General features: G+C 43.1%; 1 protein-coding gene across 1 annotated transcript; it reads left to right on the forward strand.

The window, feature by feature from the left end:
* Positions 1–1,626: 1,626 nt before the first annotated feature.
* cfap418 (cilia and flagella associated protein 418) lies at positions 1,627–6,762 on the forward strand. Its single transcript, XM_084441823.1, has 6 exons — positions 1,627–1,917; positions 2,949–3,051; positions 3,185–3,246; positions 4,417–4,482; positions 4,682–4,777; positions 6,027–6,762. The coding sequence occupies exons 1-6, from the start codon at positions 1,775–1,777 to the stop codon at positions 6,184–6,186; spliced, it is 630 nt and encodes a 209-aa protein (XP_084297949.1). The 5' UTR covers positions 1,627–1,774; the 3' UTR covers positions 6,187–6,762.
* Positions 6,763–13,148: the final 6,386 nt, after the last annotated feature.

A 13,148-nucleotide genomic window follows, 5' to 3' on the forward strand; every position in this document is an offset into this window, starting at 1 on the left:
TATTATACAGTAAGCAGCTGTTCATCCCTAGATACTTTATTTATCATCAATGGGAACTTGTGTAACTATGACCATGAACCACTAGATGGCAGTAGAGTGAAGGAGGTGCAGTCTGGTGCCTTGGACTACTTTTCCCTAATGCTATGTATATACTACCTTTTTTAACCTTTGTTTATGCATGGTGTCCCATTGAGAAAAAGATCTCTTTTGTAAGATGACACTTTATAACAGGGGGGTATATTTGGGTGTTACAGCAGCAGAGCGACAGAAAGTAAAGTACTGAATACAAAAGAAGCAGAAAAAGCCAAATATACATAATATAGTCCAAGAATGGAAAACATTACATTGCAGTCATTTGGCAGATGTTTTAATGCAAAGTGACTTACAATAATTTCATTTTGTGGGTAGTCAAATGTCTCAGGCACTGTGATGGCTGTTGGCTGCTGGCACAAAGTACAAAATCAAACAGTTCAATACAAGTAGTATAAAGCATGTGCACATCAGAATCAGAATCACTTTTATTAGCCAGGTAATTTTTACACCTACTAGGAATTTGATTTGGTGATTGACGACATTAGACGGAATGCAAGGACAAGAGAGGACAATGCAAAGACAGGACAGTGCAAATGAGCAAAGCAAAATGTAAAATACAATGTACAAAATGGTGTGCGATGAGAACAGTATGTGTACAGAGTGTTAATGTGAGTGTGACGTTTTATATACTGTATGTGTGCCGTTGTGATGTGTGTGCAGCCTATGTACAGTAGCCTACAGTCAGCGGTCATGTGTTGCTCAATAAAAACAATTACAAACATCAGAATAAAACTCCAGTCTTTTAATGGCACTAGTACATCCCAAAGTTTGTTCCATAGGGACAGTGACCACAACGGGCTCACGGCACAGGCACTATAACTAAAAGCAGAGTTTCCCCAATTCTCAATTTATTAAAGGGACCTCCAGGGTTTACCAGTCCTGTGTTCTATATGAGCTGTGTGTTTATGGGTAATGACCTAGGTATGGGGGGAGCTGCATTAGGGCTGCCCTTATACATGAAAAGGGAGCAATGGATAAGTGTCTCGAGAGACGGCCAGGTCAGCCTACATTACAGTGATGATGTGTACTAAAATAATCACTGGTTATAAAGCACGTTTTATAGCGTCACTATTGATGTATCATATGATAGCCAAAAATGGCCTTTGTATACTGATGATATAACAGCACTATTTACTCCCGTGGATCAATAAACGACCTAAACAAACACATGCTTGCTTTAGAATGGCTCCATCTATCGGATGGAGAACGCCCCTGTCAGAGGATTTTGATACCAGTTCCTATTTATTTATAACCTTTATTTAAACAGGAAAAAACATTGAGACAGTTTTCCAGCTAATTATTAAATAAAACCAATCAGGTCAGCTTGTTCTGGTACATCAAAACAAATACTATACTTGATGCACCGAAAACACAGATCCCTGGTGGTCTAGTGGTTAGGATTCGGCGCTCTCACCGCCGCGGCCCGGGTTCGATTCCCGGTCAGGGAACATGCTTTTTTTCGCTTCTAGTAAGGCATTTTTAATTTTGTTACTTTCCCCCTCTCCGGTTATTTGATCTATTTGTGAACAGGTACACAAACCTCAGCCGTGCGTTTACCGTGGGAATACAGCTAGTGAACGTTAGCATGTTAGCTAGTAGCTTCTACTAATCACTCCGTCAATGCCCATGGTAACGACGTGAGTGTATGGCCACCTGGCGCTAGCTAACATAATGTGAGACGATGGCTGACGATTTGGACGAACTACTTGATGAGGTTGAAAGTAAGTTTTGTCGCAATGTTTCACTGACGCCACAAGCCCCACCCGGTGTGTGCACGGATCGAACTTTAATGAAGCAAATAACGGGAGGGAAGATAAAACGGAGGTACGTGGACAGGACGTTAGCTATGTTATGGGTTTAGCTGCCTGGTAAATCACCTAGGCTAACGTCAGCTAGTAGTGCACTAATGGTGCGTTCGTTTATAACTGGGAGGTGGCAAATTGTGACTTGCTACTAGGAATGATTAAATAAAACACCGCATGAACTCGCACTTCCTCGTCGCAAATTCGGATATGTTTCTCAGCCCCCAGTTGCTCGAATGCACTAGATATAACTAGGTAACTGTGATATAATGGTATATAGATATAACTAGGTAACTGTGATATAATGGTATATAGCTCGAATGCACACAGGTCGGAGGTAGGTATTTTGCCACTTGCGACTTGCCACCTCCGACCACAAACGAATGCACCATAACTGCAAAGTTAGCTAACGCGTTAGCCAGTGCTAGCTAGTTGTCTAGACTAGCATTCTAACGTATATCCCTAGTATGTATCTTAAGAAAGCTAGCTTATATAATGCTATCATTATGTTATCATTGTTTGGTTCTGGAATATCGTTCTAGGCTAACGTTAGGCATAAAGGTAACGTTTGCTTGACCGCTTGAGTTTGCTACTACCGACTGAGACGGTGCGGGTACCTGCACCCGGGTACCTGCACCCGGGTACCTGCACCCGGGTACCTGCACCCGGGTACCTGCACCCGGGTACCTGCACCCGGGTACCTGCACCCGGGTACCTGCACCCGGGTACCTGCACCCGGCCCCGACCAATGTTGACCAACAAAACATCCATCCAACCAACAGACACGAACAAACATGGCACAAACATGGTAGGCCTACTCCAGTCCAACGTTGGTGGTTGGGGCAGTGTGCAGGCATCTTTTTTTTTTACATTTCTGTACATTGTAGGTCTATTGTATATTATATTTATAATATTTATATATCTACTGTACTTGAATCTACTGTAACAGTGCAATTTCTCCTCGGGGATTGAGTAGGCTACCATCTACCTAGACGGCTAATTTCAATATTCATTCATTTCTGACTGCTTATAACCCTTGTTTTTCATTTTCAGTACCCCCAAACATTCAACCCAGAGGAAAAGTGACAGTGAAGATATAGACGCCCTTCTTGATGACATACTTGACGACGAGGACTATGAAGCCCTGAATCTAAAAGTAAGCCTTTGCTTTATTTGAAAAGCCTTCACTCAGCTACAGAAAACCTTCTTTTATTGCTTTTCTAAAGTGACCATGTGTCTGAACAAGCTTCAGCAGAAGGTTGTTCTCATACTCTGTCTCACTCTTGCAGGCTGAGCAACGATCCAGAGCTCCAAAGACTGAGAGGTCTTTGCCACAATCAGGAGAGAAAAAGTAAGTGAACTTCAGAGTGATTTAAAGGCAAATAAATGTCATTGTCATTTCAGTGACACAGCTATTATGGGCAGTGGATAATTGTCCCCCCACCTGATGAAATCCAAAGGGGGGGTATTTGATCGGTCTGTGTCTGTTCGTCCCTCACACTGTACCAGAGCCCCCACTAGAGAGTGCTTGCCACAAAAAAATAGACTGTGTAAACGTATAGTCTATTTCTACACAGGGGCACTTCTACTTTCCAAATGCACAGAGTTTAAAGCTCGAGGAGACGCCTATCTCGTCTAATCCTTGTACATGTAAGGATTCTCATTGGTTAGTGTAGAGGTTAGGTGCATTGATCTGTGGATCACCTACTTGACACAGCTCAATGTCGCCCACCAGTATAATGATGCTATTGTTGGCGAATGTGTTACTTTCCTAACATTGGCTTCTCTAACTAGCTAGCCTCATGTGCTGTAATTAAGATATTAACTAGCCTTAGTTAGCTAGATGGACACTTAGAAATAACTATAGATAATGTTGGCTAACTATGCAAAGTCATTAAGAAAACAAACATGCAGAATAAAAGCAAGCAGAATAATAACAAAGACGCACTATATACACAAAATGCTTTTATAAATAATTAGGTCTTTAGACCAGTCTTAAAAGAACCCAGAGATTGTCAGGGAGGGCATTCCAAAGGGGGGGGGGGGGGGGGGGGTCTCCGATCTCCCATAGAGCAGAGCTTAGTCCTGGAGGTACAGTATGAAGAAGCAGGCTGTTTCCAGATCGAAGATTGCCAGAGGGGTTTAGTGGAGTGAGGAGTTATTTAAGGTAGGGTGGTGCATTACCATGTGTCTATTTAAAAGTTACGAGAAAGGTTTTGAATTGAGTCTTGTAGGAGACAGGGAGCCAGTGAAGATGCCAGGATAGGGGTGATGGGGGGATATTTCCACACTCTCATCAGGATCCTGGCAGCACTGTTCTGGATGTACTGCAGCCAGCAATAACCAGACAGTTCACATAGATCACACAGCTAACTGTGAGCAGAATAGTCTATCACAGTTGGTCAACTTGTGGAGTGAGCTTATAGTAAAGCTATTTATATGAAATTAGATTCCAGTGAGGCTATTTTGGCAAAGCTATACTGGAGTCCTAGGCTGTGAATTTCAGTTGACTTGTTTTCAGGTGCTGTCCAGTTTTCCTGGGTGGAAGCTCCATTGCAAACGGTGTTGGAACAGCCGTCTCTCAAAGGTGAACTATATTTCACACTCACACTGATCTTTGTCCAGTTGTTTTCTTTACATTCTCCTATAAGAATGAGTACTTTCATCTGAGAAGTGAGCGTCTGTAGCAATGGAAGCTTGAGCGGCCACAGTACTAAATATGGTGTGTGTGTGTGTGTGTGTGTGTGTGTGTGTGTGTGTGTGTGTGTGTGTGTGTGTGGTGACAGGTCATGTGATCAGTTGAGGTGTACCTCCTGTGATTTCCGTGTGGTCACATTTGATGACCATGAGTGGGATGCCTCCTCTGACTACCTGTTCTTCAGGTGAGTCTCTCCTCTGACTACCTGTTCTTCAGGTGAGTCTCTCCTCTGACTACCTGTTCTTCAGGTGAGTCTCCCTGGTCAGAGTAGGTCTCTCCCTGTTCAGATTAGACTAGGTCTCTCCCTGTTCAGATTACACTAGGTCTCTCCCTGTTCAGATTACACTAGGTCTCACCCTGGTCAGAGTAGGTCTCACCCTGGTCAGATTAGACTAGGTCTCACCCTGGTCAGATTAGACTAGGTCTCTCCTTGGTCAGAGTAGGTCTCACCCTGGTCAGATTAGACTAGGTATCTCCTTGGTCAGAGTAGGTCTCACCCTGGTCAGAGTAGGTCTCACCCTGGTCAGAGTAGGTCTCACCCTGGTCAGATTAGACTAGGTCTCACCCTGGTCAGATTAGACTAGGTCTCTCCTTGGTCAGATTAGACTAGGTCTCACCCTGGTCAGATTAGACTAGGTCTCACCCTGGTCAGATTAGACTAGGTCTCTCCTTGGTCAGAGTAGGTCTCACCCTGGTCAGAGTAGGTCTCACCCTGTTCAGATTAGACTAGGTCTCACCCTGTTCAGATTAGACTAGGTCTCTCCTTGGTCAGATAAGACTAGGTCTCTCCTTGGTCAGATTAGAGTCGGGTGAGTCTCTTGTTCTCAGTTTTCAATCATTGCATTTAAAGTGTTAGAAAGTAATTGTATGTCCGCTTTAAAAGCCTTGAAGATTTAAGTGAAATATTATGACTGAAATTTAATTTCATCTTGCAGTGTTTGTCAAAGAAAAAGATTCACTGACTGGTTTATTTAGTCAGTAGATGGCAGCATTGAGCTTTACTTTATATCCAGCCACATACACCTCATCCTGGACATATTGATTTCTTGAAGTTAAGAACTCTAGAGAAGGAACAATTTAGATTTGTATTATTCTGACTGATCCGGCACATTAGTTATGGTTCAGATCTACTATAAATTGAATTATAAACCCCACAATGCTGCTTGATAGCCAGGGTCACTGACATGGTGGAGGGGCGCTCATACTGTATAGCAGTAGCAGCAGCTATAATGCGCTATACAAATAAAGCTTTGATTGATTGATTGATTGATTGATTGATTGATTGATTGAGTAGCAGCAGCCACTGCATGGAAAGTAAAATACGTTGAATTGATACCAATACTGTACTGTGAGAGCTGTTTATTAGCCTTATTTAGTCATTGCTTTGTTGACCTTTGTGTGTGTGTGCGTGTGTGTGTGTGTGTGTGTGTCAGGAACAACATGCCAGACTGTCAGAAGCTGCGAGCCAAGCTCAGGAGGAGGGGGGGCAGACGGGCGTACGCCTGCCAGTGCAGCTGGTTCTCAGCCGGAGACCTGACCCACCTGAGGGACCAGTCACAGCTCAAGTGGGTCTGTGGAAAACACAGCATCTGACACACACACACACACACACACACACACACACACACACACCTCGTCTCGTTCTACCCACTCAGTTACTTTAAATACCAATCGGTCCTCCAATTAGAAACAGACATACTGAGAAATTTCCGCTGCCTCTGCGATGTTTTTGCTGAAATTCTTCTCATTTATCTTGATGTTAGTTGAATTTGGGACCTCTTCCTCTGTCCTCGAACATCAGATCCCGTAGCTAGCTCCGTTTTAAGAGCCGTCTTTGCCAGACGCAGCACAATTTTTATTTGTGGATACACTGGTTTGTTATTCAGTATAATACCTACTTCAGATGCTCCAGATCTTTACCTCGTGTCTCAAGGTCCCTACTCGTCTTTTCCCAGTGTTCTCTCTGTTTTAAGGGATGTCTGAAGTGTTTCTCTATTAGTTTGACTGGCGTTTATTACACCTGACTAACACTTAATGAAAGCTTCCATTCCAACCAAAGATATATATATACATGAATCATTGTATAATATGTAATTATGTCAGTCATGATGAGTAGTTGAAGTCATAAAAATGTTTTATTTTATTGCATTAGCCTACATGTGTTCTCCTGCGCCCAGTCTGTGCATGTGTGTGTATAGTAGACTATTCACATTATGTACTACTTAATTAAATGGATTATTACAACGTAAATCCTCTGGTGCTTTCATTCCTTTGTGACTATTTATACATGTCAGTGTGGAGTCCTGCTACCATAGCATATGCGAATACAGCAGATGTCTGAGGAAATGTCATGCTGCTTCCTCTTAGGTATCGGTCAGTCTCAGATGTGGAGGTCGAAGGTCACTTGTATGAAGAAGTGAGCCGTAGAGCAACCTCATTCCTCATTGTATTCCACAGTGTTGTTGTAGGTACTTCTGGACGTAACTAGTGTCGAAAAAACGACCCTTCATTTCACCAGCTTGCCTTGTATACCTTTTTAATAACTCATCCCTTTCATAGTGCGTTGACTTTTACAGTTCTGAAGTTCATAGCTCATAGCTGTGGTTGGTGTTTATTTGGTAACAGCATACTCGCTGTCTGAAGGACTCCTCTTAAGATCTTCCCCCAGGGCAACAGAACCCAGCTCCTCTTCGCCTGGGACCTCCTTGTCCTCGTAAGGCCCTGGAGAAGAAGATCAACTTTTCACATCGACTGTAAAATAAAGATTCCCATCAGCTATTATGATAACATACATGGACCATAGTACGCAGTGAATTACAATCAAAGTAACTACGTTATACTGTACTGTACAGTAGATAATGTATTCATGACTCTGACATCACTATTACAATAGTATATATGTCTCATGAACATTTCCAAATGAAATGGAGAGTGTGTATTTGAAGGTCCAGTGGATTGACAGTGTCATGGCCGTGGAGATGCTAATGACCATCCCCTACAGCAACAACAGCTGATGAAGCAATGGTGAATAGCTATTGACAAGACATGACAAGCTATGACCTATGCCCAGATCTGCCATACCTCAGCTATTTGAATTACACTTTGACATAATTTGAAATGTTGTCTTTGACTTTTATGAGCTTAGCAAAACGTTTCAATGTAGACTCAGTTCTCTCCTTTGACGGATTACTTCGGCGGCCGTTGAATTAATTCACAGAATCCAAAAAACATTGACACCAGGAAACAGACTCATCAGAGCTGGAGCTGCAGTATCAGGTACCTTGATTCTGATTGGTCATCAGGCAATGGTCGTTGCCTCCTGCCTGGCACTGATGTTGCTGATTGGCTGATTGCACAGTACCTGGAGTATAAGCACTTTCTCCTGTGAACAAAATGCATTTTTCATGGGTTCACAGCTTTCAGTGCTTTGCATATCTGCTCACTAGGAACGTTAATGACACAGTGCTCCTAAGTTGAAGTAATTAGAGTGAAAACATTTTGTCAGTAATATTGTGGGGGTTGTGTTTGTTTGGTGCAAATCTATCTAGCCGTTCACAAATTTGTAAGGTGGCGTTTACGTGACAATAATTACGCGAACCTGGTGGTGCAGACTCGTCCACAGGCTTGGCTATGTTCTCATAGCTTTCTCCAGACGACGTGCTAGAGGTGGACCCCAGGGAGTCCACTCTGCCACACACAACATCCGCCTGCTGGCCATCCCCTCTCAGTCTCCTCTCTAGGGAGAAACGGATGATGTGCGAGTTAGGCAACGATATTACTGTAAGAGTAAATAGTGTTGTTGTGTTAGGCTCTCACAAGCCATGTTTCCATCCACACGTTTTATGCGAATTAAGTTATATCGAATTAAAAATGCCTTATGGAAACAGTAAAATTCGATTAAAAATCATGAAAATCTACAAAAAGTTTGTACTGTCGATCTCATCGGATTTTCTCTTCGATAAAAGTATTTTGTGATAAATGCTTTATCCGATTTAAAGCTCTAGATGGAAACGCACGTTCACCGGCTTTATTCGCATTCATATTTTTAGCGATCCTCACACAATTCGATTGACAAGTGGATGGAAACATGGCTACAGTCTCCCAAAAACGTCTGTGAGGAAGCGTGATGCTTACCTACTGCGCTGTCCGTGCTAAAAAACAGAGGTGATTCCAGCTGCTCGTTCTCCTCTGCATAAATGCTTACATAGCATTCCCCAGACGATGTGCTGGATGAGCGGAACGAATGCACTAGAACATGGACATGTCATTATTCATCACGTATAGGCCTTCTCTAGAACATGGACATGTCATTATTCATCAAGTATAGGCCTTCTCTAGAACATGGACATGTCATTATTCATCACGTATAGGCCTTCTCTAGAACATGGACATGTCATTATTCATCACGTATAGGCCTTCTCTAGAACATGGACATGTCATTATTCATCACGTATAGGCTTTCTCTAGAACATGGACATGTCATTATTCATCACGTATAGGCCTTCTCTAGAACATGGACATGTCATTATTCATCACATACAGGCCTTCTCTAGAACATGGACATGTCATTATTCATCACATATAGGCTTTCTCTAGAACATGGACATGTCATTATTCATCACATATAGGCTTTCTCTAGAACATGGACATGTCATTATTCATCACATATAGGCTTTCTCTAGAACATGGACATGTCATTATTCATCACATATAGGCTTTCTCTAGAACATGGACATGTCATTATTCATCACATATAGGCCTTCTCTAGAACATGGACATGTCATTATTCATCACGTATAGGCCTTCTCTAGAACATGGACATGTCATTATTCATCACGTATAGGCCTTCTCTAGAACATGGACATGTCATTATTCATCACGTATAGGCCTTCTCTAGAACATGGACATGTCATTATTCATCACGTATAGGCCTTCTCTAGAACATGGACATGTCATTATTCATCACGTATAGACCTTCTCTAGAACATGGACATGTCATTATTCATCACGTATAGGCCTTCTCTAGAACATGGACATGTCATTATTCATCACGTATAGGCCTTCTCTAGAACATGGACATGTCATTATTCATCACGTATAGGCCTTCTCTAGAACATGGACATGTCATTATTCATCACGTATAGGCCTTCTCTAGAACATGGACATGTCATTATTCATCACGTATAGACCTTCTCTAGAACATGGACATGTCATTATTCATCATGTCTAGACCTTCTCTAGAACATGGACATGTCATTATTCATCATGTATAGACCTTCTCTAGAACATGGACATGTCATTATTCATCACGTATAGACCTTCTCTAGAACATGGAGATGTCATTATTCATCACGTATAGGCCTTCTCTAGAACATGGACATGTCATTATTCATCATGTATAGACCTTCTCTAGAACATGGACATGTCATTATTCATCACGTATAGGCCTTCTCTAGAACATGGACATGTCATTATTCATCACGTATAGGCCTTCTCTAGAACATGGACATGTCATTATTCATCACGTATAGGCCTTCTCTAGAACATGGACATGTCATTATTCATCACGTATAGGCCTTCTCTAGAACATGGACATGTCATTATTCATCATGTATAGACCTTCTCTAGAACATGGACATGTCATTATTCATCACGTATAGGCCTTCTCTAGAACATGGACATGTCATTATTCATCACGTATAGGCCTTCTCTAGAACATGGACATGTCATTATTCATCATGTCTAGACCTTCTCTAGAACATGGACATGTCATTATTCATCATGTATAGACCTTCTCTAGAACATGGACATGTCATTATTCATCACGTATAGGCTTTCTCTAGAACATGGAGATGTCATTATTCATCACATATAGGCCTTCTCTAGAACATGGACATGTCATTATTCATCACGTATAGGCCTTCTCTAGAACATGGACATGTCATTATTCATCACGTATAGGCCTTCTCTAGAACATGGACATGTCATTATTCATCACGTATAGACCTTCTCTAGAACATGGAGATGTCATTATTCATCACGTATAGGCCTTCTCTAGAACATGGACATATCATGTTTTAGGCCTTCACTAACATGGACATTTCATTGTTTAATTGACTTTCACTCGAACATGGACATGTCATTATTTAATAGACCTTCACTAGAATGTGGACATGTATTAGGCTTGCCTTGCCTTCACACTAGATACGTCAAAAAGTACCTACAACAACATTGATATCCACAAATGATGAACATAATGATCCTGTGTACGAACCAGTTTGGTTTGCAGTATCGCATTTCTCTTCTGTTCTGTCCCCATCAGAGGGGACACTGTGTTTCTCTGGGGCATTGGGGGGCACAACTAAGAAAACAAAATCACATGTTCTTAAATTGCTAATCATTGCTAACTGTGAGGATGAACAACGTTGGGGTTTCCATCATATCAACTCACCGAGGGCAGTAGCCATAGCAATGGGAGGTTGGACATTGAAGTCATAATTTTCATAGTCAGAGTCATCTGAGGAACTTTGATCAAGCCGCTGGGAAAGGTCTGCAGGAGAGATGGAGGGATGAGGGAGATATGGAGGGATGAGGGAGAGATGGAGGGATGAGGGACAGATGGACGGGTGGAGGGATGAGGGAGAGATGGACAGATGGAGGGATGAGGGAGAGATGGAGGGATGAGGGAGGGATGAGGGAGAGATGGACGGATGGAGGGATGAGGGAGAGATGGACAGATGGAGGGATGAGGGAGAGATGGATAGATGGAGGGATGAGGGAGAGATGGAGGGATGAAGGAGAGATGGAGGGATGAGGGAGAGATGGAGGAATGAGGGAGAGATGGACAGATGGAGGGATGAAGGAGAGATGGAGGGATGAGGGAGAGATGGAGGAATGAGGGAGAGATGGACAGATGGAGGGATGAAGGAGAGATAGACAGATGGAGGGATGAGGGATTGATGGACAGATGGAGGGATGAGGGAGAGATGGAGGGATAAGGGAGAGATGGACAGATGGAGGGATGAGGGAGAGATGGAGGGATGAGGGAGAGATGGATAGATGGAGGGATGAGGGAGAGATGGAGGGATGAAGGAGAGATGGAGGGATGAGGGAGAGATGGAGGGATGAAGGAGAGATGGACAAAGGAGGTAAATGAGGACCAACACCAAAACTCTCCACCAAATACACAGTGGACCTGCAGGGGAAGTAGAACCAATAAGGTGCTAAGAGTATAAAGTGCGTCATCCATAACAGCAGGAGTGTGTCAGTTAGTACAGTAGGCTACTCACTGGTGTACCTGTCTGTGGTCCTGACACTGACGAGGTGGGCTTGACTAGCGCCCCCTCTGGCGCTAGGGAGGGACTGGTCGGGCGTCAGCTGACGGATGTGTGTTTGGTCTATCACAAGTGTTAGTAACAGAGAAAAAGTTCATTCCCATGTCTGCCTTTGGTGCATAGGTAGGTACTTTAAGAAGAAGTCTTTATTTGTCATGCAACACTCTTGTCTGAGAGGTTCAAGGAAAGGAACATTCCGGAAGAGTTACAGCGAGAAAGACTGGGGAAATGGGAAACAACATGACAGCCGAACAGTGACTCACCAGCTCTCCTCCTGATGGACAGGAAGAGTCTGGCGTTGGACAGGAGGGCGAGGAGGAGGAGGACAGACAGACAGATGCAGCCCCAGACGGCTGGGGCGAGGCGGGGTGGCTTCTCTGCTTCACCGGTCAACGTCACCTGGTCTGGAGGGAGAAAAACTGAAATGATCGTTTGAGTCAGATTAAAATGTAGAATAGTAAAGTAGACAAGAAAGATTATTTAATGAGCAGTCTCAGTATTATTAATTGCATTGCATATTTGTATGAATTCAGGAGGCTAGGCTTCTTGATCAAATCCTATAATAAGGTGTGCCGGCCGCCATGGATGTTCAACAACACTTTGATTCTGTTCACATACGTAGATGGTAAGAGCCAAGATCGCGCTGCTGGCGTGGCGTTCTCGTGGAATAGCGTTTCAGCCTCATCACGGCCTACTCGGCCCAGCGGGAGCAGCTTTGTGAGATAGGCAGCCAGTACAACTAGAGACTCGCCCCACAAGCTAACTATGAAGCTGAAACGTTGGCTTACTTGTGGTCCAAATTGGGGTGTTCTGTTCTGTCGGGTGGTCTGGTAGAGATCCGTTGAAAATTCCTGTCGGAGAAGAGAAAATAATTAAGGTATTATAAATTCATACAAAAGCGACACACACACACACACACACACACACATACACACACACACACACACACACACACACACACACACACGTGCCGCACAGCTCCCTGATATTCTAGACCAGAGATCACCACCTCAGGTATCTGTTTTTTTGTCCCTCAAGTTCATTAATTTAAGTGTTTACTCTGTCAGAGTTCATGGTCAGACATTTTAGTGAGCAATTACACACAGGAATCCATGGCAGTGCCTCAGAATTATGAATAGAAGAATGAAAACTAGATAACGATAATGCTGTGATAATGATAATACCTTGTTGGAGGTCTAGCATCTGAACTATACTGAGTGT

This window comes from Borostomias antarcticus, assembly GCF_949987555.1.
Source record: "Borostomias antarcticus genome assembly, chromosome: 8".
Classification (NCBI taxonomy): Eukaryota; Metazoa; Chordata; class Actinopteri; order Stomiiformes; family Stomiidae; genus Borostomias; species Borostomias antarcticus.

Bases quoted from the DNA above. Each gene is read 5' to 3' on its own strand.
- cfap418 (XM_084441823.1), top strand. From the start codon at position 1,775: ATGGCTGACGATTTGGACGAACTACTTGATGAGGTTGAAAGTAAGTTT. The intron at 3,052-3,184 runs GTAAGCCTTTGC...TCACTCTTGCAG, and splicing joins ATGAAGCCCTGAATCTAAAA to GCTGAGCAACGATCCAGAGC. The intron at 3,247-4,416 runs GTAAGTGAACTT...ACTTGTTTTCAG, and splicing joins CCACAATCAGGAGAGAAAAA to GTGCTGTCCAGTTTTCCTGG.